The sequence below is a fragment of the Canis lupus genome, chromosome 29 (assembly GCF_003254725.2).
Source record: "Canis lupus dingo isolate Sandy chromosome 29, ASM325472v2, whole genome shotgun sequence".
NCBI classification, from domain to species: Eukaryota; Metazoa; Chordata; class Mammalia; order Carnivora; family Canidae; genus Canis; species Canis lupus.
In genome coordinates this window covers 8,368,142-8,393,520 of record NC_064271.1, presented here as the reverse complement: position 1 = coordinate 8,393,520, position 25,379 = coordinate 8,368,142, and the positions used below count along the sequence as shown (strand labels likewise).

General features: G+C 36.5%; 1 protein-coding gene across 7 annotated transcripts in view; it reads left to right on the top strand.

Annotated features, from left to right (window-relative positions):
* The window catches only part of BPNT2 (3'(2'), 5'-bisphosphate nucleotidase 2), a 38,514-nt gene extending 14,109 nt beyond the window's left edge, over positions 1-24,405 (top strand). For 6 of the 7 annotated variants that reach the window (XM_049103693.1, XM_049103697.1, XM_049103695.1 and 3 more), the window contains 5 exons: positions 3,466-3,633; positions 4,113-4,275; positions 5,561-5,656; positions 16,400-16,561; positions 18,355-24,405. In XM_049103693.1, the coding sequence (XP_048959650.1) occupies positions 3,466-3,633; positions 4,113-4,275; positions 5,561-5,656; positions 16,400-16,561; positions 18,355-18,626 (861 nt within the window). In that variant the 3' untranslated portion in view covers positions 18,627-24,405. The remainder of the gene's footprint in view (positions 1-3,465; positions 3,634-4,112; positions 4,276-5,560; positions 5,657-16,399; positions 16,562-18,354) is intronic. The other variant, XM_025477778.3, reaches the window with a different exon arrangement.
* Positions 24,406-25,379: the final 974 nt, after the last annotated feature.

Below are 25,379 nucleotides of genomic sequence, written 5' to 3'. Positions count from 1 at the left end.
CTTCTGTATATATATTTAAATGAAATTAGTATCTAGAGATACTCGCAACTCACATCATGTTCATTATGGGAATAGTCACAATATCCAAATATGGAAATGATGGTTAAGTATCTGTTAGTAAATGAATGAATAAAGAAAAAGAGTGTGTGTGTGTGTGTATACACACACACACACACACACACACACAGGAATGTTATTCTGCCATTAAGAAGAAGGAAATCCTGCCACATGGGACATCATGGATGAACCTGGAGGACATTATTACTAATAAGTGAGATAAGCCACACAGAGAAAGTATTGCATGGTATCACTAATATGTGGAATCTAAAAAAAAAAAAAAAAAAAAAAAGTCGAGCTCATAGAAACTGTGACTTAGAAACCGTGACTAGGTCCAATCACTAGAATGGTGATTGCCACACTAGGGAATTAGTGAATAGGGGAGATGTCAGTCTAACAGTATAAACTTTTAGTTACAACTAAGATGAACAAATTCTGAGCATCAAATTTATAGGAAGATGATTATAGTTAATAATATTGTACCATATACTTGAAATTTGCTTCAAGAATAGATCTTAAGTATCTCACCACAAAAAGAAAAAAGTAAATAGGTGATAGATGCATCATTAATTAACTTGATTTTGGTAATCATTTTACAGCATATACACATAACAAAGTATTACCCTGTACACTTAAGTGTATGTATGTATGTATGTATGGCTTTCTTAGTGAATCTTGGGGGAAAAGCCAGATAAGTTACCAGTGTCATAGTCTTTATTCTAGCATTAAACAGTAAATCTTGATATCTGGTAAGGAAGGTCATCCCACCATAATAATTCTTTTTTTTCCCTCTCTTTCACCAAGATGGCTTGTTCTTTGCTGTTCTTTCTCCAAAAAGGGTCTTTGAAGAAAACAGCCTATAGGGATTTTGATTGAACCAGTTTCTTAAATCTGTGGTTTACTGGTGTGAGAATTGACATCTTTAACATTTTTAAGTCATTAATTTGTTTTCATACAGTTTTATTTTCTCCATAGTGTTTTTGCTCATCTTGGGTAGATTTATGTCCAGATAATTTACTTCTTTTGTTAATTTAAATGGGTACCATTTTTATGTTAAATACTTTTAATATTTGTTGCTGGTATATAAAAAATGCAATTGATTGTTAAATATTGATTTTATATCTAGAAACTGCTATATTTTAATTCTCTAATTTATCTACACGTTCTGGATTTTCTCAGTAGTAAGTAAGTCATCAGTTGCATGTCATGATTACACTCTTCCTTTCTGTCTCTGTACCTCCCCCCACACGCCACCCTCCTTTAGCTTTCTGCAATGGTTAGACGTTCTGTGCATTGTTAACAGAGGTTACAGTGGAAGGCAGCTTGACTGTGTCATGCCTGCAGAGTCCTTCACCATGCAGTTTCTGTTCTTGTCAGACCTCATCTCCATCCAGCTTCCTTTCTTCTTTGCTTACTCTCTAGCCATACTTGCCTTCTTGTTTGCTCTGAATAATCAAGGTACACTCCTACCTCAGGGCTTTTACATTTGTTACTCCATTGGCTAGAAGTTGCTTCCTTTACATGCTTGCGAGGCTTAACTTCCTTTAGATTACCGTTCTTGGGCAGCCCCGGTGGTGCAGAGGTTTAGCGCCGCCTGCAGTCCAGGGTGTGATCCTGGAGACCGGGGATCGAGTCCTATGTCGGGCTCCCTGCATGGAGCCTGCTTCTCCCTCTGCCTGTGTCTCTGTCATTCTCTCTCTCTGTGTATCTCTCATGAATAAATAAATAAAATCTTTAAAAATAAAATAAATAAATTACCGTTCTCATTTTGCCTTTTCCTTAGCTACCGTATCTTTGAAAACAAACAGCAGCTTTTTATTGCAGTATATTTTACATATCATACACTTTGCCCATTACAGATGTCCACTTCAGTAGTTTTTAGATTTGCCAAATTGTGTAACGTTTGTCATTAATCAGTTTTAGAACATTTTCATCACCTTAATAATATCTCTGTTCCCATTTACCACTAATCTCTAGTCCTACCCCAACCCCAGGCATCTACTGATCGACTGACTCCATAGATTTGCCTCTTATGGACATTTTATGTGATCTCTTGTTTCATGCTTATTTCACTTAGCATCATGTTTTGGGGGTTCATGAGTGCTATAGTATGAATAGTACTTCATTTCCTTTTTTGGCTGAAAAACATTTCATGGTATGGATGTACCACATTTTGTTTATCCATTTGTTAGTTGATCAACATTTGGTAGTTTCTAATTTTTGGCTAGTATGAATAATCCTAGCCACTCTTAAAGAGCAACGCTTCTTTCCTATAGCACAGTTTTTCCCTTCTACATTTTGTATTTCCTTGTTGTCACTATTTAGAATTTCACATTTTACTTATCTTGTTCATCTCTTTTCCCTAGAATATAAGCTCCACAAGGGCAGAGATTTTTGTCTGAAATTGATCACTATTGTACATTAAGTCCTGGAACTGTCTGGTACATTGCAGGCAGTAAATGTTTATGGAATCAATAAAGGAATAAGTGAATGGATGGATTGTATGTTACTGTACACTGTATTAAATACTGTATATTGTATTAAAATATTTTTTATTTAAGTGGCTTGATGTTTCTGGAATATTAACTATTTTTAACTTTGTGACGATTTAGGATATATCAAGGCGCTTTCCAGAGATTGCTTGTATTTATAGGGTTTTCACCACGTGTGACTTTTTAGTTATATAGTTATCAGTGTTAAAATCACTCTGACACTGTAGTATGGGGTCTGGGCATGGAATCACGTGTAGTTATAAACACAGTGGTCTGGTGTGGAAAGGGTATTTGTCAGAAAACACAGTACCCTAAAGCCTATCCTGTTAAGTCTTAGTCCCTACTGGAAATTCACATTTTGGGGACATTTTTCTTGCATATGTATGTTATGATTTGATAGAGGACGTCTCTTGGTAAGGTAGTATATGAGTATGGTTGATAGTCTGTTATTAACCTCTAAGAACTGACAGAGTCACCTTATTGGTACATCCTTATTTTTAGAAGTAAATACAATTCTAACACATTAACTTAAGTCATTGTTTTATAAAACAAAATATATTTTAAGTATTCATTGAGAAGCTCACTGTTGAAAGAAGTGATTCTCTACTCACCCCTTCTATATATTTGTTGAGAATCAGAATGATTTTATATTTTAATTTTGTTTCCTAGTAAATAAAAAGAGAAAATCTGATTTTAGCATTTTATCCTGTGACATACCTTTGGTTTATAATGAAGAGAAGACTGTTTTTTGTTTTGTTTTGTTTTGTTTTGTTTTATCCCTTTGGATTACCCATTTCAGCTTTGTTTACATTTTGTAATTTACTAGCTTGTTATCTATTTCATTATTTTCAGGGTTTTTTTTTATTAATTAAAGGTTTATTTTATTTTATTTTAATTTAATTAATTTATTTTTTAGGATTTATTTATTCATTCAGAGAGAGCGAGAGAGAGGCAGAGACACAGGCAGAGGGAGAAGCAGGCTCCATGCCGAAAGCCCAATGTGGGACTTGATCCCGGGTCTCCAGGATCACACCCTGGGCTGCAGGCGGTGCCAAACCGCTGCACCACCGGGGCTGCCCTAAAGGTTTATTTTAGATGATTACTTTTCTAAGACATTGTGTCTCTCAGAGTTCATGAATTTTCTTTTTTAAGGCATATATTTTAAGTCCATTGTCACTTTTCTCCTCCTCTTAATAGTTGATTATGTTCCATGTTTCGTGATATTGTCTATTTTAACACTTTAAATCTATTATTTGTTTTATAAATATCACTAAGCTTCAAATAGTTTCTTAGTTTCTATTTCTCTATATTTGGATTTTCTGTCTTAGGCAACAAGCTAAGCTTGAATATTAGATTGTTAAGTACTTGATGAAAAGATGTTGCTGGAATCTCTTTTCTATAATAGGTTTCCTTTTTGCAATAAAATACTTCAAAATAAAAATACTGATTTATCTACTTTCAGTTTATGTGATTTGGTCTAAAATGTTTTTCCTCTTTTGTGTTTTCTCAGGTGGTGTTTTTTTCTTTGTAAATTTTTTTAACTGTCATCTATTTTTGATGCAGATAAATACTGAGGAACATGTGGATGCAGCTGATCAGGAGGTTATCTTGTGGGATCATAAGATTCCTGAGGACATCCTAAAGGAAATAGCTACCCCTAAAGAAGTGCCAGCAGAAAGTGTTACTGTCTGGATTGATCCACTTGATGCTACCCAGGAATATACAGGTGACTTTACATTAAAATTGATCAAGCTTTTGATTGCCATTATATATTGGCAAATGAGAACAAAGGCAAGTAGTGTATACTTGGTGGTAAATACTTTACCAGTCTTACACAGCTTTTCCAATTAGAATTTAATTTAATCCAATTGGCTGGATTAATGCAGTGTGGTATGAAACTGTTAGACTGGGTCATTTATTCTCAACCTTTCCCCTGACCTCAAAACCACCATATTGTGGCATACTTCTCTTCCTTTTTTTTTTTTTTTTAATTTATGATAGTCACACAGAGAGAGAGAGAGAGGCAGAGACACAGGCAGAGGGAGAAGCAGGCTCCATGCACCGGGAGCCCGACGTGGGACTCGATCCCAGGTCTCCAGGATCGCGCCCTGGGCCAAAGGCAGGTGCTAAACCGCTGCGCCACCCAGGGATCCCCATACTTCTCTTCCTGATAGTGATTCATTCTATCACTGACCCTTTAGTGAAGGGACATTTTTTAGCAGTCACAACAATAAAATGGTTCCTATTGAACACCTATGTATTGAGGTATTTGTATATTGAGTTATATATTGAGATGTGAGTTTCAGTATTTATTTATATAGGCAGGATACAATATTTACTTGTGATTTGGGGAACTTAGGTTTTATACATATACATCTATCTTTGGGATTCAAAATAGTAAGTCCTAGGCACCAGAGGTAATTAAGTAGCAAAACAGAATTACTGCCTTCACCCCAATTTTTTTTGTTTTTTTACCTGAAATCCTAGCTCAGATTTCATTACTGTAGCTCCTCTCTTATGCTTAGTTTCTTACCGAGAGATATCCAATTCCTCCCTTTTCTCTGTTCCTTTGGTGTATATGGTAAAGTTACGTGCTTATCTATGTGTGCTCCTTCTAGATGGTAAGTCCTCTTAATTTGGGGGCCTTCTTTTTTTTCATCTTTGTATTCTCGTCCTTAAGCACTGAACTTGACCCATAATAGACACTCAGTAGGTAACTATTTCGAGAACAGGAGGAAGACCTAGGTGTCTAATAGTAAAAATTAGAAAATATTTTGCCGAAGTAAGAAATAGAAATATGGAATATTGAGGGCTTTTTTTCAATAAAAAACTTTCTTAAACCAAAATTGACCACATCATATAGTAGTGGTAATATTTAGTGAGTGCATCCCTTGTGCAGGGACAGGGACTGTTCTAATTATTTGACTTGATTCTTAAATTCAGAACTAAAATTTTAAATCATTTATTTTAATAATTTTGTTACTGTTTTTTGTCGTCTTTTTTCTTCATAGAGGATCTTCGAAAGTATGTCACTACTATGGTGTGCGTGGCTGTGAATGGTAAACCTGTGCTAGGAGTAATACATAAACCATTTTCTGAATATACAGGTAAGAAATGCACTAGAGCTTTTAAGAGTTAATGCTATTAAGTCATTTGCTATAGCACTTACTATCCTGTCAGAATCTTAGCTGTAGCTCAGTAATTATTAAAGTCAATCCCCTACCTTACCTTATCCTCTCATTGGATACAGTGAGGATTTTCTTGTTGGTAATGATAATATATGATGAAGCAAAGCTTTCTAAACTTTCTTTAGAGGATAGAAACTGTGATTGACAATAAGAATAGTTAGTGTTGAGGAACTGAGGAATACAGTCGGGCACAAACTTCCCAGCAGCTGAGTTTCTGTTTCTCTTGTGCTGTTGCTGGGGATAAGGTCCAGGGCTCTTACACATTGGATTCCATGTGGATTCTGAGATCCACCATCAAGTGGCCTTAGCCAAATCTGTTGTCACGTTAGGAAACGAGCTTGATACTGTGGTGGTTAAGGGAAATGGCAAGTTGGCAGCCTCAGTGTCAAAATTCGATGGTATTAATGGTGAAAGTCTTATTTATCAGGCTAATCCTAGAGTATCTCTGGGCATTCTTTAGGGTTCCATTTGACCCTTGCCTATCTCATTTCTTGATGTAGTCATGTTTGTTAGCTTTGTGCAGATGGCAGGTCAGATCTTTGATCGTCAACGTTGGGAGTTGGCAGTGTGGAACACCATGCCAAAGAGTTTCCCATGCAGCTCAGGATGACCTTGCCCAGAGCCTTCCGGTGCTAGTGGATACTGGCATGACATTTTGGTATTACCACAGCCATTATACTGTAGTTTGCCAGAGAGGCTAGCCATAGTCTTAATAGAAGTGATAGTGCGGTCTGTGGTACAAGTCCAGAATGATGCTGACTTATTATGATGAAGTTGAGGGAAAGAGTGAGTTGTGTAAGCTATACCATTGACAGTCTAGAAGGACTCCTCATACTTTTAATTGGCAATTCCCATCAAGAACATGGGGCAAGGATTATGGCCTTTTGGCTCCACTATTCTCTAAAATCATGAGGTTTTTTTTTTTTTTTTTTTTTTTTTTTTAAAGATTTTATTTATTTATTCATGAGAGAGAGAGGCAGAGACACAGGCAGAGGGAAAAGCAGGCTCCATGCAGAGAGCCTGACGCAGGACTCTATCTGGGTCTCCAGGATCATGCCCTGGGCTGAAGGCGGTGCTAAACCACTGAGTCACCCGGGCTGCCCAGATCATGAGGTTCTTGACGGTGACCGTATGTATCCATTTTGCCAGTGCTGGCATTGAAAACAGCCTTAATGACAAGGCGTCTCATGGGTTGAATAATCCCCCCCTCAAATTCATGTTCACCCCTTTATTGTTTTCCTAGGGCTATCATAAAAACAAAAAGAAAACCCACAAACTGTGTCTTTAAACAACAGATATGTAGTCTAACTCAGTTTTTGCAGCTAGAAGTCCAAAATCAAGGTGTTGGCAGAGACATGCTCTCTGAAACCTCATATAAGGGAGAATTCTTCCATATTTTTCTCTTAGTTTCTAATAGTTTAACATGAGTCTGTTGTGTTCCTTGACTGGTGAACACATCACTCCAGTCTCTGCCTTCATTACCTCATGACATTCTGCCTATGTATCTGTGTGTCTGTGTCACTTCTCTTCTTACAAAGACACCAGTCATACTGGAGTAAGATTCCACCCTAGCCCCCATGGCCTCATCTTAGCCAATTACATCTACAATAACTGCATTTCCAAATAAGGACAAATTCTTCTGTTCTGGGGATTAGGACTTCAACATTTATTTTGGTGGACCATAATCTAATAACAATCAGAACTTCAGAATGTGACTTTATTTGGAAGTTAGGTCTTTACCAGTGTAATTAAGGTAGGTATCCAGATGAGATCATGGAGAGTGTCCTTATAAGAAATCCAGGTTCCATCTACAGCCATACCACCCTGAATGCGCCTGATCTCGTCTGATCTCGGAAGTTAAGCAGTGTCGGGCCTGGTTAATACTTGGATGGGAGAAACCCAGATTCCAGAGACATGCAGAGGATAAGAGGATGGGATGGTGGAGAAGGTACAGATTAGGGTGATACGTAAAAGCCAAGGAGCACCAAAGATTGCTGGAAGCTAAAAGGCATGCAGTGAATTCTTCCTTAGAATTTCCAGAAGGGATAAACCCTCCCAATACCAATATCTGGATTTTGGACATCTAGCCTCCAGACTGTGAGAAAATAAATTTTTCTCCTTCTAAGCCACTGTGTTTATGGTAATTTTTCATGACAGCCCTAGGAAACAAATCCACCCAGCATCCATCCAGTTCTGTCATTCACTCCATCCTTCTCTACTGTGTCTCAGTGGTGTGGCTGACACTGCACAAAAAAGGCTGGCTGTCAAGTGGACAGAAATGGAGACAAGGTTAATTTTTGATTGCATCCCAAATTCCAGCTCCTCTGAGATAGGCTGAACCATGTACTTGACTATTGGCTCTGCATTTCAGGACCAACTCTGCTTTGTGTTATCTGACCTTTTATCATCTTTTCATAATTCAGATAGTTTTTACAGTTGGCAATTTGACGAGCCATGAAAGATTTATGTCTTTACTGTGACAATGTGCCTTAAAGTTAATTATAATTGCTTTGTGGTTTGTGGATTGCTTTCACATGTTTCCTTTAATCCTTACTGAATAAGTGGGGGTATAGGTTAGGCTGCTAATTTAGGCTGCTGTAATAAATTGTACCAAATACCAGAGGTTGGACAAAATAATTGATTTCTCTCTTCTCTAACAGCCTATGTGGAAGCAGTCCAGGCACTCAGGCTATTCTCTCTTGCTGCTTCATTGTACTAAATTTTGTTACCCTCTTCTGCATGACTGAGAATGGCTCTACGCATTTCACCAATGGAGAGGATCAAAAGGGAGACAAGGAGGACATTCTAGGGGTTTGACCTATAAGTTACACACATCACTTCAGCTCACATCCCACTGACCAAAACTTAATTGAACCCAGCTGCAGGGGAGGCTAAGAAATGTGGTCTTTATTTTCAGTAACCATCCAAGCATCCAGTTCAGGGGTTCTGTCACTTAGAGAAAATAAAGCAGGTGGATATTGGAGTATCATTTAACTTAGAAGTATTGCTACACTTAGTGTATAATGCATGAGGAAGGGGTACACTTACTACAATACAACCACTTACAGATGAGAAAATGAGACTCAGAAGTTTGATACATTCCTCAGGGTCATCCAGCTAAATTAGAGGAGGCAACCTCAGGAATTTTATGCAAATCAGTATATCACACTACTTCCATAATAACTCCATCATAATTCCTAACATTCATATAGTGGTTAATCGTTTGCAGTAAATGAAGTCCTCTCATTTAAACCTTGTGATAACTGTGTGATGAAGAAAAGTATTGTTATTGTCCTTTTTTATAAATGAGAAAAGGGGCTTAGCAGTTCTTATGAAAGCCACAGTTTATAATGTTAGAGCAAGCACTAACCACTGCTTATTAATATCTCACATTTGTTTAGTATTTCCACAGTTTATGAAATGTATTGGCATAAATTCATTTCAGCCTCAAGATAACTCTGGAAAGAATATATAAAAGAGTAATTATGGTGGCTTTCAATTAAAGAAAGAGAAAATGGGCAGATAAAAGTTAAGTACAGGTCTTGAGTTTAAGTCTTTGAAGTCTCACTTTTTTTCTTTTCTTTTTTTAATTGTAGTATAGTTGACTCATTCTTTGGCAGTGTTCCTCATTCCCTGTCTATATCAATTAGGGTTGCATTTAGCTGCATACAAAATAAGTCTGATTACAATAGTTAAACAAGTATAGGTTTTATTTTTCTCACCTGGTAAGATGGACAAAGGGCAGGGGAATTCAGTGGCTTTTATGATACTGTTACACACCTGACTCCTTTTCTTTTTTTCTTAGAAGGTAGCTTTTTGTTTGCATGCTTAGATGGATGCTTCCAGTTTCCATGGCTCTCTTCCAGGCTGGAAGAAAGGGGAAAGAAGAGGGACAAAAATCTATCCCAGATATTCTTTGCATTAGGAAAGAGTAACTTGAAGTCCTCTGCTTGATCTCTTTGGCCAAGTGTCACATGGTGCACTTAGCTACAAACGGCCTGCTACTCCAGAGAATTAGAATCATAATAAAGGAAATGCAAAGGAAGTTGTTACTGGATAGGCAAAGAGATTCACATTCTTTGGGCCCTGATTTCCACATCTGTTCATTTTAAGGATGGGAATAATAAGGATTATAAAATGCCCATTTTAAAAAAATTATTCCATAAGACTGTGTATCCTCTCCCTCTAGAGTCTTACCTCTAAAATAAAAAAGCCAAAAGTTTCTAACTTAGGAACAAGTTGTGTTCCAGATGGTTTCTGTAAGTTATAATAAAATGCCCTATTCTGTGATGGAGCTGAGTTGCGCAGTATGCTAGAATTGGGAAGGTGCTTGCTAGTCAGCAAACATTCTAGAATAATCAATAAGTCCTTAATTAGGTGTGGGTGGACCTTCTATTCCTGGATCGAAGGTTTGTTTGGCTTGTGTCCTCTTTTTGGACTGTTATTTACAGATCCAGACTATATTGATGTTGGCAGAGTACCAACTATCAAGTATTATATGCTTACCAGAATTGAGCTACACTTGACTATAATGGGAGCTAGATGGTATTGCTGGTAGTAATAGGTAGAGCAAAACTGATCAAAATCCTTATCAGACTTAATTAGAAGTAATTGAGTTTGAAATTCTAAGAAGCAGCAGGTATTTTACCAAAATAATGTATAAATATGTGAGTGTGAGATATCCAGGCAGTGGAAATTTGTAGCTATTAGAAATAAGTTATAATGTCTGAAGTTGGTAGCAAAGTACTAACCACTTTTTATTTCCCATGTACTTTTTTTTTAGCATATCTTACAGATAAAATAAACACATTCTGCTATTTTATGTTTTCATGATTACCTCATCATCCAATTATTTATTTCATAAGCACCTACTGATTTTTTTTAAAGCGCTTGAAATAATTTTTCCATATACATGTTAGGACAGGATTTATCGAGATTCTATAACATGAAATATGTTTTAAAAATACTAAATTAGCAATTCTTACCTAAAATTTTTCTGGTACTATCTACTGAGCGATGCTGTCTTTATTCTCTTACACAATACTGACCTCTAGAGATGGAGCACTGTAAATTCACTGCTAAGTAAAACCGTGTTTTTTCTGATAATTTCTAAAAAGAATTTAGATACTTTATTTTTTTCTTCTCTTTCTCACTTTTTAACTTTTATTTTGAATAATTTCAAACAAAATTGTACAGAATTTTCATGTGCTCTTTCATTTAGATTTAATAGTTGAACATTTCTGTATATTTGCTTCCTTCTTTATTTTCATGTATTTTAAAGAAAATTACAAGGATTGTGACATTTTACCCCTATATACTTCACTATGCATCTTTTTATATAGTGTTAATGTAATACTATTATTTTATAATGTTATTATGAATATAATAAAAGTAACAGTTATTCCCCCCCCCCCTTTTTTTTAAGATTTTACTATTTATTTATTCATGAGAGACACAGAGAGAGAGGCAGAGACACAGGTAGAGGGAGAAGCAGGCTCCATGCAGGGAGCCTGACATGGGACTCGATCCCGGGTCTCCAGGATCACACCTGGGGCTAAAGGCAGCACGAAACTGCTGAGCCACCCGGGCTGCCCACCCTTAGTTGTTTCTGGAGTGGGTTTTACAACTGGTTACTTCAACCCAAGATCCAGTCAAATGACATGCATTTTTTTGGTTGCTGTGTTAAATTTTCTTATTTTAGAATAACCTCTAGTCCTGTTCTTCCTCATGACATTGACTTGTTGAGATCAAGTTACTTATTACATAATGTTCTGCTTTTTGGATTCTTCTGATTATTTCCTCAGAGTGTCCTTTAACTTGTTTACTTTTCATCATCTATTTCTTATAAAGTGAAAATTAGATCTGAAACCTTGATTGGATTAAGGTTAAGGATCTTTGTCAGGAATATGTTGTAGGTATCCTTTGTACACTTCCTCCTGCATCATTTTATATGACATGTAATTATCTTTTCTCATTATTATTGATGCTATAAGATAGTTAAAGTGGTCACGACCAGATCTCTGTTATAAATTATTTTGCTTCTCTTGCTGCTAGCAGGTATCTGGAGAAATATTTTGGAGCCATTTGAAATCAGGATTCTATTAAACGTTTCGCATAATAGTTTTAAGATCTATTAAAGATGTGAAATGGGATTTTCTTATTTTTTTTTCCTTTTTTAAAATTTAAATTCAATTTGTTAACACATAGTGTAACACCCAGTGCTCATCCCATCAAGTGCCCTCCTTAGTGCCTGTCACCCAGTCACCCCTTCCCCCAACTTGTTCCCCTTCCGCAGCCCTTTGTTTTCCAGAATTAGGAGTCTCTCATGGTTTGTCTTCCTCTCTAATTTTTCCCCACTCAGTTTCCCTCCTCTCCCTTATAGTCTGAAATGGGATTTTCTAATCCTGTTGTTTTTCCTACATATATTAACTAGAATTCTTTTGAGAAATTTCTTCATCAACTGGGGTTATGTGTTTATCCTGAAAGGTAGTTCCTAATAGAAAGACAAAATACATGTTTAACTTCTTCACCAATTTCTAAGTAAGGCCTTTGAGTAAAAACTACCTCCAGGGGGTACAGATGTTATTTTTTCAGGGAAAAGGAGACTTTTTTCCCTTTTTTAAAAAAATATATTTAAGATCTCACAGAGTTTTGTATATCCAGTGCAATGCAAACTACAGGCATTATTTTTTATTTTTTTTTACGGTGAAAAAATTTATATTTAGATTTATAGCCGGCTGGACTCAGTTTAGATGATCCCAATTTTGTTGGCAACATCCAAAGCATCATAGTCAGGAGCCAGTCGAACATATGCTTTCTTCTCTCCATCAGGCCTGATCAAGGTGTTGACCTTGGCCGCATCAATGTCATAGAGCTTCTTCATAGCCTGTTTGATCTGGTGCTTATTGGCCTTGACATCCACAATGAACACAAGTGTGTTGTTGTCTTCTATTTTCTTCATGGCTGACTCAGTAGCTAAGGGGAACTTGATGATGGCATAGTGATCAAGCTTGTTTCTCCTGGGGGCACTCTCTCGAAGGTATTTGGGCTGCCTTCGGAGACGCAGGGTCTTGGGTCGTCGGAATGTAGGTGACGTGCGGATCTTCTTTTTTTTTGTGACTGTGCACGCCTTTCAGCACCGCTTTCTTAGCTTTCAAAGCCTTTGCTTTGGCTTCGGCTTTGGGAGGGGCAGGGGCTTCCTTCTTCGCCTTCGGCGCCATCTTTGTGAAAGGGCAGGCATTATTTTTTAAGTTCAGTCTATTCTTCTCATTGCTTGCTGTCACTAACACCTTTTTATATATCTTTTTGTTAAAATGCCATTATATGGTCCTTTAGGTTAGGTCTCGTCTGTTGGTTCTCCCCTGTGAGTAACAGTGAAATCTGCTCATTTTAGCCTATCTGACTACCATCCCATTTTAATCAGTTATACCTTTTTTGATAATGTGTTTCTCCTCCTCAACTCTTCAGATTTAAATGATATCCTTTGACTCTTACCAATCAAGTGTAAGATAACACATACACACTTTTATTCTTCCACCTTTATTCCTATCTTTGGTTTCCTTTTAAATCCACAATTAAATTTATTCAGTGCTGACCAACAGTGCTTTTGCTAAGAGTTCTTCAGTCATCCTTCAGTTGGATAAAAGCTTGTCCTCTAATAGATTACTTTAGGAGAGCTAGCTCATCGAGGTCATACTACCTGTTCTTACACGTTAAAAGCTTTTTCTGTAGCCTTGATTCTTGAAAGACTCTCAATTGCTTACAAACTCTTTGGTGTAGCCCTCTATCCTTGGGCTGCTCTAATAAATTACCACAAACTAGAAGGTTTAAAACAATAGAAATTTATTTTTTCACACAGTTCTAAGAGCCAGAAGTCTGATATTATGTTGTTGGCAGTGTCATGCTCCCTTTGAAAGCTCAAGGGAAGAATCTTTTCTTGCTTCTTCTAGCTTCTGGCAGCTCCCAGCATTTGTTGACATGCCCAGGTTTATAGACCTATCACTCCAGTTTGTGCCTTTACTTTACATTCTCTTGGTATTTGTTTCTTGTTTTTACAGGAACACCAATTACTGAATTTAGGGCCCACTTGAATCCAGTATGACCTCAGCTTGAATTACATCTGCAAAGACCCTATATCCAAATGAGGTCATATTCTGAAAGTTCCCAGTAGACAGGGATTTTAGTAGGGCTCTATTTTACCCACTGTACACTCTTGTTTCTTGGTTAACTGGTAGAAACTGTTGAACTGATGTAATATCTGTGTGTGTGTGTGCATGTTGAATCTTGCTGGCAGAAAAGCTGATAATCCGATTTTCTTTCCTTTGTAAGTAGCTTGGTATTTTTGCCTGGAATGCCAAAGAGCTTTATCTTGAAAGTCTAATAATAGAACTATGATATATCTCAGATTCAGAGTTGGCATTCTGGGCAGATATCTACAAAGTATGTCTCTCAGTGTGGACATTCAAGTCCTTTTATTTCAGGAACATTCTTTTGAATCAAAGTTTTAAAGATTAGTTCTATTTCATTCTTTCTTTTTTGGGGACTCCTAATATATGTGTATTGACTCTTTCACAGACTTCTGTCTCTATTACTTTCTCTCTGGTCCCTTTTATCTGTTTGTTTCACTTACTTTTTTTTGCTTTTCTCATTGCTTGCTATGCTTTGGACCGATCTGTTGCTTTTCTGTGTATCCTGTGATCTAGTGCTAAGTCTTAAGTGATTATTTTTGTCGTTATTGTTTGTGGTTTCTTTCCTGTATTATGTGAGTTCCAATTTCATATCTTCCTATTTATTTATCTTTCCTGAGTTGTTTTTTTTTTGTTCTACAATGTTCTTTTGTTGTTGCTTATTATTTTTAATCATCTTTGAATGTTGTATTACAGTTTTATTCTGCTTTATAGAATTTTCAAGTAGCCTGAAATATTTTAACTGTCATTCATTGTGTTTTCTTCTTTTGCTTTTCAGTGGACATTGCAGTTGTTCAGATTTCTTATTCCCATTTGGGCTGGCCACTGTGCAGTTGGTGGGAAGGTGGCTGGAGAAAAGGAATTTGGGTTGTTCTCGTTCAAGAACTTTCTTTTCTGTTAGAGCAAGGAAAGCATTATCTTTATTTTTAGGCATCTTTTTTTTGTTTTGTTTTCATCATTCTTCTGTCTTGTTGGATCCTGTCTTGTTTCAGGAAGGCCCTTATCTTTAACCTCTTCTTTTTCTTAGTTCTGTTTGCTGTCTTCTCAATTGTCTCTTCAGAGACTTTCTGAAAGATGTTGGATGTCATGTGGTCTGTTGTCAGGACTTCACTTTAGCTCTGTGTCTTCTCCATGTCTCCTCTTGTCGCTGCTCTTTTGCCATGTCTCAGACCTACTTTGAGTATTTCTCATTTTAGTTGCGACCCTTTCCTTCTGGGAGGAAATCTTGACTGTTGTTCTCGGAGTTCTACCACCGCTGAGAGTCCTCCAGCTTCTTGGCACTTCTGTGCGGCTCCTGCTGTATTCCCCACACTCGGGTCAGCTTTGGCACTTACTCTACCAATCGATCTTCAGTATTTACTTCCCTTCCTTCTTATTTCTGTTTATGACTGTTTTTCATCTCCTGCTCATTCTTTAGCTCTTGATTAAGGGTGTTGCTCTCCTTATGGCTATGTGTGGTCTTTAGACAGAAGTGTGAGAGGGATCCAGGGGACTGCCATCATCCTTGGGCCACCCAGAAACCCAGACACTCTGTTCATTTTTTTTTATTGTTTTCCTGCAACCAAGAGTAAGTGGTAATGCAGCGGCTTTCGTTGCTAGCCATGGTGGACTGTTTTACCCTCTAATGAGTGACTGCTAGAACAACAGTCTAGTTGGGATAATACTGAGTAAGTATGTTTTCTTGTGTAGCTTGGTAGTCAATGAAGATAACTTCCAAGCCTAGAAAAACATTGCAAGCCATTTCTAGGGTCTCCTCACCTTACACATTTCTGTTGTATTTTGAAGTCTAGAGCATTTTCTTTTTATATTCTCTGATATAGCAGATATGTAAACTTCACTCACCTCTTTAGTTGTTTTATATTTATAAAGCTCTTTAGGAGATTGATCCAATATGTGAGTAAGTGAAAAACCATGGATGTATAAAAAATAGAGGTAGTGAGGAGAAAAACCTATTTTTAAATTTTGAATTATCCAGGGTAACAGAGTTGTGCTTCTGTCCTAGGTTGTCACAAGTTGAATTCCCCAGGAGCCAGACTTTGAGATGGAGATTAGCATGCAGGATGTTCAGGAAAGAATGCCCTTGGGATCAAATTTGTGTAAGAGAGGAGGGAAGCCAGATTAGATTAGGTACAAGCGCTGTTGAGTTGCAGTGAATCCCAGTAAGAGCTCAGCACCTCACAGGGAGCTCTGGGGCCTAGGAGTTCTTAAGCCAAGTTTTTAGTAGTCATTATCTCTGGTTGGGCAGGATCACATGGCCTTTTTTTTTTTTTTTTTAGCTTTGTCTTAATATTTGCCTATTTTAATGTAAAAAACGTTAAATGTTACTCGTTCTCAGGAAAAAAATAAGCATTTCTGTTTTGGGGGGGTGATACAAGTAATTCTGTGGAAAGGGATCTTCTGTCAGTTAACTCTTGATACTTTGTTCCCATTTCAGAAAGCTTCAGTGCTTTTCATGCATACTATGTTTGTTTTTCAGCTTGGGCGATGGTAGATGGTGGGTCCAATGTGAAAGCCCGCACTTCTTACAATGAGAAGACCCCAAGGATCATTGTGTCACGTTCGCATTCAGGAATGGTCAAACAAGTTGCTCTTCAGACTTTTGGAAACCAGACTACAATTATCCCAGCTGGTGGTGCCGGTACGTGCCTACTCCCCTGTGTGTCCAGTGTCCCCAGCATGGTCAAGGCTTACGTTGGAAGAAGGAGTTGGTTGTCCTGTGCTTGGGCAAAAAGTAAGGCTAGATGTGCTTTGCAGACAGATACAGTCTCCTACTTCATTTTCTAGGGTGGGATTTCAAGTCCTACATGCCTTCTTATTAGAAACAACCTCACAGGAGGGACAATAGTCTCACAACAGTGATTTCTGTTCCTCAAATACTACAAAAGCATCCTCATGTCAGTGATGTGCCATTGATAGTGGTTTTATTTATTTATTTATTTATTTATTTATTTATTTATTTTTTGATAGTGGTTTTATATATGATCTAATTTCAAAATAATTGTGCTGTTAGCTTAACTGTAGGAATGTCAGGGAAAGAAGGGAGATCAAGCACATTACGATGTTTCATGTGGTAGAAAGATGCCAGGAGTCACCAGAAGTGTTATTAGAATGGCTAATCCCAGGGCACTTTTAACACCTTTGAACTCCAGCTTGCATGTATGGGATGAGCCAGAGTCTGGTGGCCACCCAGCTTACAGTATTCTGCAGTATTTTATTACCTGTGTTATTGATCAGGGGTCTGCTTATTTTTTCTGAAAGGCCAGATAGTAAATATTTTAGGCTTTATGAGCCACGTGTGGACTCCCTTGCATACTATTCTTGGATTTTTGTTTTATTTACCACCCTTTAAAAATACAAAGAAAACATTCATAGCTTGAGGGTTGTACAAAAACAGTGTGTGGCCTGGATTTGGCTCACAGGCCATTTGCCCTCCCTTGTTTTGAGTGCTATTTAATATGACAGAAGTGTTTTAATTCAAATACATAACAAAGTATGGCCAGAAATGTGTGTTTGAAAATCTTTTCACCACAGTAATAAGGGGAAAAGTAATACTTATTAAAACTTTTAAGCCTAATAGTTTGAATTTAGTGATTACATAAATGTACCTTACTTAGTAGGACGTCATTATTTTCTTATAAGCTCTCTGTTAATGTTAGTTAGGAAAGGTAATGTTCAGAATACCCAGTAGGAAGGATAAACCAGACTCTAGACCTGTTTTCTTCTGTGTTTATTTTTAAATTTAAAAAAAATTCTGCCTCATTACAAAAAGGGCTTAAGATTGTGTTATTTTGTCTTCTTTCAAATCCAGTGTTCTAGCTATCCAAATGAAACCTGTGGGCATTGAGCTTCAGTGTAGTATTCCACAGGAAGTGGTACATAGTGATACGTCGATAGGTCTGTAGAAAACAACCACAAGGTAGATTTAAATTTAAAAGATTAATAGATGTATATTATGTTTTACTTGAGAATAGCTTCATAAGTTACTTTACAATGTATCTTTTACTCATTTGAGTTTAATATAATGTCTATGCTGTTAACTTTTTTAAAAAAAAGAACAAAATGAGTTTTTTTTTTAGAATCTTATTTATTTGAGAGAGAGAGTGAGAGAGCACAGGCAGAGAGTGAGAGAGCAAGCTCATGAGCAGGGAAGGGGGAGAGGCAGAGGGAGAAGGAGGCTTCCTACTGAGCAGGGAGCCCTGATGCAGGGCTGGATCCCAGGATCCAGGATCAGACCTGAGCAGAAGGCAGATGCTTAACCAACTGACCAGGAGAACAAAACTATTTTTTATGTAATTTTAGATTTCGCAGTTGCAGAGATAGTATCGAGAACTCTGGCATGTCCTGTGCTGTTATGTTTTACAATGTACTCTTAAATAAACTACTTTTTGAAATCTTTTGAATAGTAACCTAAATTCTTTGTTTATCTTTTAGGTTATAAAGTTTTAGCACTCTTGGATGTACCTGATAAGAGTCAAGAAAAAGCTGATCTATATATCCATGTGACATACATCAAAAAATGGGATATATGTGCTGGGAATGCCATCTTAAAAGCCCTTGGGGGACATATGACTACCCTGAGTGGTGAAGAAATCAGTTACACTGGTTCTGATGGCATTGAAGGAGGGCTCCTTGCTAGCATCAGAATGAACCACCAAGCTCTGGTCAGAAAACTCCCAGATCTAGACAAGACAGGACATAAATAAGCAAAGTCCATCACAGGTCACAGCTCTTCCTGAGTTGAACAATCAGCCTGAAACGCTGGGGGCTTCAAATTCAAAGCGTCGGTGGAGACTATGCATGGTTAAGGCCATCCTGAACTTTTTAAAGTATTTATGAAGCATCAGAGACTTATTTTCCCTGTAATAGGATGCAAGATCAGGGAAAGTGGGTTGCTTCGTGTCTCAAGTATTGTCTTTATTTTTGAGACTATTTTCGTACGGTTGTCATACACAAGGTAAATATATATATGTGTGTGTGTGTATATATATATATGTATACACACACACATATATATGAATTAAAATCTATAGCTGAGTCTACATTGTTATGAGTCACCATTTTCACACAACATCATGAATCTTCACTATTTGTTAGTACTTTCCTACATAATTGGGCTGAAGAAAGGATTGATTTTGTGTAGATTTAATACTACTTTACAATTGTATCTCATTGAAACTAAAGTAATTGGGGGTTTTTACCCCTAATTCAGATGGAAAGCACAAGAAGCCACATGTTCATTAATATGCAACAAGTGCTCTATTTATCTGTTGTTACTGAATATTTCTTATGGATTAAAACAGAAAACGCTTAACTTGTTTTTTTTTTCTTTGAAATTTTAATAACAGGTTCACCAGCTAGTCCAGAGTATAGCTATATGATGATTGCGTTGTAATTGTAATTTCCGTGTGCGTGTGTTTTGTTTTGGTACAGAAAAGTGTATTTGTACCATGGGGTCAACATTTCTGCCATCTTACTGTTGCTTTTGTTTGCTCTGTGGACAATGCATGGTTCCATCCTTTCCCTCCTGACCAACATTTAGTCTTTAACTTATAAGGTTTGGATTAAGGTTTCAGGGCTAACACTAGGATTTTGGTACGCTTTCTCCTTAGGGATAAATTATGCACTATAAAAGTATAAATTATTCTGTTAATTGAGTCATTTAATATTATATAAATTGAGCTAGCTTTCGTTATTTTCAAAAGCTCTGTTTTAGTACTTTTTAAAAAATTTGCCAGGTTTATATGTAGAGGTTCTCTCATCAAGAATGATATATGGTTGCTTTTACCATTAATAAATGGATCTAACATAGTGTCAAAGTAGTAAATTTTAAGATACTTTAAAGTTTCTGTTCAGGTTAAAATAATGAAGGTTAATGTTACTTTTTGATTAATTTTTGTTTTATTTCAGTAGGCAGAATCTGGTTGAAGAAAAGTGGTGGCATGTTCACTATGTCACTGTAATCAGAACCTTGCTTTGTGAAAGTTCATTGGGATGTTGGATTTGTCTGTGTGGTATTGAAATTTCGTGTAAACAATACTGTTATTTCATGTGACTTAGATGTCCTTATATTTTATAACCTACTGATAGCAGGGGGAGAGGGGTTTGCTCATTGTCTTCTTTTCTTTCTTTAAAACAATGGTTTCTTTTCCTATCTTGGAGGTAAAATTGACCAAAGAATGGACATCCTCATCTGGTGGAATGTGCATACAACTTTAGGTCTGCATTTTACACGGTTTCCAGAGCCCTTGAATTGCTCTTTGGGAACTGAATCAAGCATGATGCACAAGTTTCCACTCAGTCTCTAGCATCTGGTCACAAACCTGATAGTGTAGTGGGCCTCGATAGGTATGATTTTGTTCAGCGAAAATACAAAGTTTTTGGTAGTTGGATCACTTGATATTTAAACAGGACTTAGGGATTTAGAACAGAATACTAGAGACCTCATCTTTTTACTTTGCAATGAAATGAGAGCATTTTTTTCTCAGGAGAGATGGCAAAGGCATATACTGTTTCCAGAGTCATGATATAAACATTTATTTTAATTGTAATGTGTCAAACATGGGGCAAGAAGGCTGGCATATTAGGAAATGGCATTTAATTGGAGTTTTTTTTCAATATATGGAAACTTTCTAATTTAATGGAAATGAAACTAGATCATATTAGCAAGCATGATTGCTTTGTTTTTATTTTTATTCCATTAATCTGCATGTAGATAATAACTTTGCAAAGGGCTTGTGTCATGTGCAAAAATTAAGATATTGGCTGACAGTTAAATGTGTTATTTTTATAATTTATTGGGGATAGTCTAGTTACTAATGGTTTTTAAGTGCTTTTTTGGAAAATTCATCTTTAATTTTTTTTTTGTTTCTAAAAGTTGATAAACGTCACAGAACTAATATAAGTACAAAGAACAGTATTTATATTTATTTATGTGAGACATTATTGTGCCAGAACATACCAGTAAAAGTAAAACACCATGAATAAGTGAGGCATGTAGTATCTTCCAGAATTACATAAATAAAATTACTTTTAAAATGTAGAAAAATAACGAGTTGAACTTTTAGTGAGCCTCACCTCTCCAATTCCTAGTCTTTCCTTCCGTTTCCTTTATCTTTGCCCTCATTTAGAGCACAATGTTCCCTTAAACTTTGAGTTTTACACATCACATTTAGTAAAAGCAGTAGCGTCAGTGATTTCAGTGTTTATTAGCTGTCTCCTTGCTCTGCCCTTCATCTCTACCTCGTTCCCTGGTTCCCCAGCCCATTGATATTCTTCCAAATCTGCCCCTCTTTCTTCACTAGTATTATTTCCCAACACTAAACCCCTGAATTCTCTCCTGGACCTACTTCTCTCAAGGTAGACTGCTGAAGTCTTATGGTGGAACTGAGATTCTAGTTAAGTTCCTGGTCAGGGAGATGAAGCCGGGCCAGAGTTCTGGTTCATCATTACTTCTCAAAGACTATTCTCAAAAGGTAAAGGAAAATGACCTTCAAAACCATAATATTTACACTGTCAAGTCTAATCTAGTGCTTCTGTCTTTACAAAGCATTTCTTCAGATCCATTCTTCATAGAATGAAAAATGCAGAAAGTATGAGAATTAGGTATATAAGCCTGCTTAAGAAAACTTACTTTTTCTGTTTTCATATTTCTGTCCTTATTTCAGTTGAGATTACAAAGGGCCTACAAGGTGGATCATACTTGTCTGGTATTCAATTGTCCTCTTTCCTCTGATTTTAGTGTGTTTTCTTGATTTTAAAGCAACATTCAAATGAACTGTTTATGGCTGTATGATGAAGCTAACAAATGTTTTGATTCATGTATTTTAAGTAACAGTTGTGCAAATTCTGTTTGCTGGGCGCTCCCTTTGAATATTGTGAAAATTAGGTCAGAGGAAGTAAGGGAGGGGCAGTGGCTAAGAAGAGGGTGGGAAAGAGGAAAGACAGCTCCAGGGAAGAGTAGCAGAGGGAGGATGCAGAGCAAACATCTGCCTTGAGCCTTGGAATCAGGAACTCTGCCGCTGTCTCAGATGTTCAAAAATTGGATCTCACTTAGGTTTTGAAGGTGACAAGCATAAGTAAAGCTGGGGCGCCACCACCCCCTATTCCTCAAAAAAATATATATATGTATATATATATCTCTCCAGCTTGCCTCTCCTTGATAACACCTTGAAAATGGCCTTATGGAGACAATCCTTGGCAGGTTGAAAATAGAAACTACTTGGGTTTTTCTAGCTGTAACTGTTTATCTTGCTATGTGTTGACTGGTCCTGGATAGAAACTGAATTTTCATTTTTGATCTTGGTTGAATTTGAGATGTGTTATTTTCAGTATATGCCTACAAAAAGTCTGTCTCGTAACTGTTGTATAAAATAAACCTAAACTATGGTTTCATTTTTATCCTAAAAAAGTTGTGCCTTAACAATAGGGCATTGTATGTTAATAAGGGAAAACAAAATCTTTTTTTAATAGATGGGGAAAATAGGAACTTTTTGCCATTAAAATTTAAGTTCTTTTAACATTTTTAATATTAGAGTTGGGGGAAATTCATTGAAGTTAAATACAATTGATATAAACTTATTTTTGCATAACCTAGCATTTACAACTAAAGTACATTTTTATAAGAACTGGCATCTTGATGTATATAGGTCTGAAATGATACTTCATCCTTTGATTTTTAATTTGAAATAATACAAGACCAGGATAAGGTACATTTAACAATTTTTTTTCTTTTAAATCATTTCAGTGTGTTATTATATCTGTTCTACTAGTCCTCTGACTTGCTTTGGTTTTTAAAAATAGCTACTCATGGTACCATGTCAATAATTTATTAATGCTAATTTAAAAATATTGTGTGTTACGTGACTTAACCAGAATGGCTCCTGGATTGAAGTGGGGGGCGAATGGGGGATTCTGATTAGCAGTTTCTAAGAGGGCAAGAAGAATTGAACTTTGTATTTCAAAAGAAAGCTTTGGTTTCATGAGGTGCTGTTTATGTAAGTTGTTTATTTTTATTTTATCAAAGCCTGGCAGGTATTAGCATTCCAGTTTACTATTGGTCTCTTTTTTTATTTTTAAAGTTATTTTTAAAGTTGGATGGTGAATTAATTCTGTGGGAAAATGAGATTTATAAGTAGGGGTTTTTCTTTTTGGGGGGGTGGGTAATATAAGCCAAATTTTTAGAAGTTAAGGCTGATGAATAATATTAAAACAATATTACATACTGTGTTTGTAAATGTTCCCTAAAGTATTATAATTAAGGTAATTTGTGTAAATTACAAAAGCAGAAACTGTGATGTTTGATTAGTAGTATGTTCCGTTAAAATTCCTCTTGAGGTATGTTCGACACATAGTAAGTTATTCAGGAAAGACTTGCTCATCCTGTATTTTTTAAATAGGAAATACAGCATGCCAAGTCATCATTAGATCCATTAGCCTAGAACGACTTTCTCTCTCTCCCCAAATTCTCTCTTCTAAGCTCTCTTAATTTTTGCGGGGTTGAGGACATAGTAATGTTTAAAGACTTTAATTCATGCGTAAAAATATGGACTCCCAATTTCCATGTAGCATTACATCCTCCACTGGCAAGAGCCAAAGCTAGTTTTACAGTCTGACAAGAGACACCATGTTCTGCCATGATGAACTGTGGTGCTCCAGATGGATTTACCCCCCATTTGATGATGTTCCTTAAGCTACTAGATGTACATACACACGGGGTTGAATTTACTCTGAACTATGAAATGGTGTTTCCTGTTCATGTCCCTGCTTCCTCAAACTCTTTTTTTAATGGATCTCACTTCCAGTCCATCTCTTGTAATGGGCTAACATTGACAAGAGGGATTAAAATAAAAATAAATACCTTCCCTATTCACACATTTAAAGCTGCTCTAGAGGAGCTAGTCCATTTCCTGTTGCCAAGCCATGCATAAAACACCAGACTTTCTTCACTTGGCATGCTGTATCCTGTGTCACCCACAGCACCAAATTTAAGGGAGTCCTGACTTTAATCTCTATTGAGAAGTAAACTCTCCTCCATGTTTTTAGAAGTTATTTTATACCTCACCTATAGTACTCATTTTTATATGTGTTGTTGTAAACTTCCTAAGGACAGGGATTGTGTCTTGGTGATTTTTGTATCTCCACCTCAACCCCAGCAGCTAGCCCAGTGTCTTGAATAAATTAGGTGCTTACTTTATGTTGAACTAAATTGAATAAAAGAGTACTACTAGCATAAGCATTTCTCATGCCTTGGTTGTATAAGCTGATTGTTTTGTTGACTTTGCAAATATTTATGATTATCATCCCACACACACTAAATTATTTTTTAAAGTTTGGCTTTCTTTCTTTTAGATACTACCCCCTGGACATTTAGCTCTAGAAAATGTGATTGCTTCCAATGAAATGACTATCCCAAATGCTCTGTCCCTGGATATACTTTGCCAAACTGAAATTTGAATTTTTGGAATAAATTGGTCATGTCTGCAAGAGATTGTGTGCTGCATCTGCTTTTTTCCCCTCTTTTTTTTCTTTCTTTTTTTTAACTAGGGTAACCTATAAATTTACCATCTTAACCATTTGTAAGTGCACAATTCCGTGGAATTAAATATATCCACAATGTTGTACAACCATCACCACTGTGCTTTTAAAGAACCTGTTCATCCCAAACATAAACCCTACCCATTGAGTCCCTCCTTATTCATAACCCTTTCACCTCCACCCTGGAACTATTCTGCTTCCTCTATGAATGCATCTGCTTTTGAAGTCTTAGTTTTCTGAGAGTCTCTGTCTTCTCTCACCATGTACAGAAAAGGCATCAGTTTGAGAAGGGGCTTACAAGGCAAACAGCCATAACAAAATTATATCTTGTATTCTTTGATTTGTTCTAAGATGGAGGGAGGATAGAAAAAAGAAGCAGAGACAAGGATATAGAAAAGTAGTAATAGAAACAGTATGATGAGAAAGATACCAGAGGGTATTGTTTTCAAGTCCATGATGATAAAAAAGATCAGCCCTGTATTATGAATTTGGTTATTCTATATCATGCATCAGCAGATGTATATTATTTGCTTATACAAATAGAGAATTCTATGCTACATCCTAATGGAACAATTAGGATATAGACCATTATTTTAAGAATTGTTTCTAAAACTCTGAGTATTTTGAAAGCCCAGAAACTTTTGTTTGAAGTGTAGTTGACACAGTATTACATTAGTTTCAGGTGTACAACACAGTGATTCTACAGCCCTAGGGATTCTGCCCATTTTTTTATAGGATTATTTCTTTTCTTGGAGTTGAGTTGTATAATTTCTTCATATATTTTGGATATTAACCCCTTATTGGATATGCCATTTGCAAATATAACTGGAAGCCTGTACCTCCTACTCTCAACTATTTTTTGCCCTTTCTCCTACTCACTTTCCTCTGGCAATTACCAATTTCTCTTCTATATTTATGAGTCT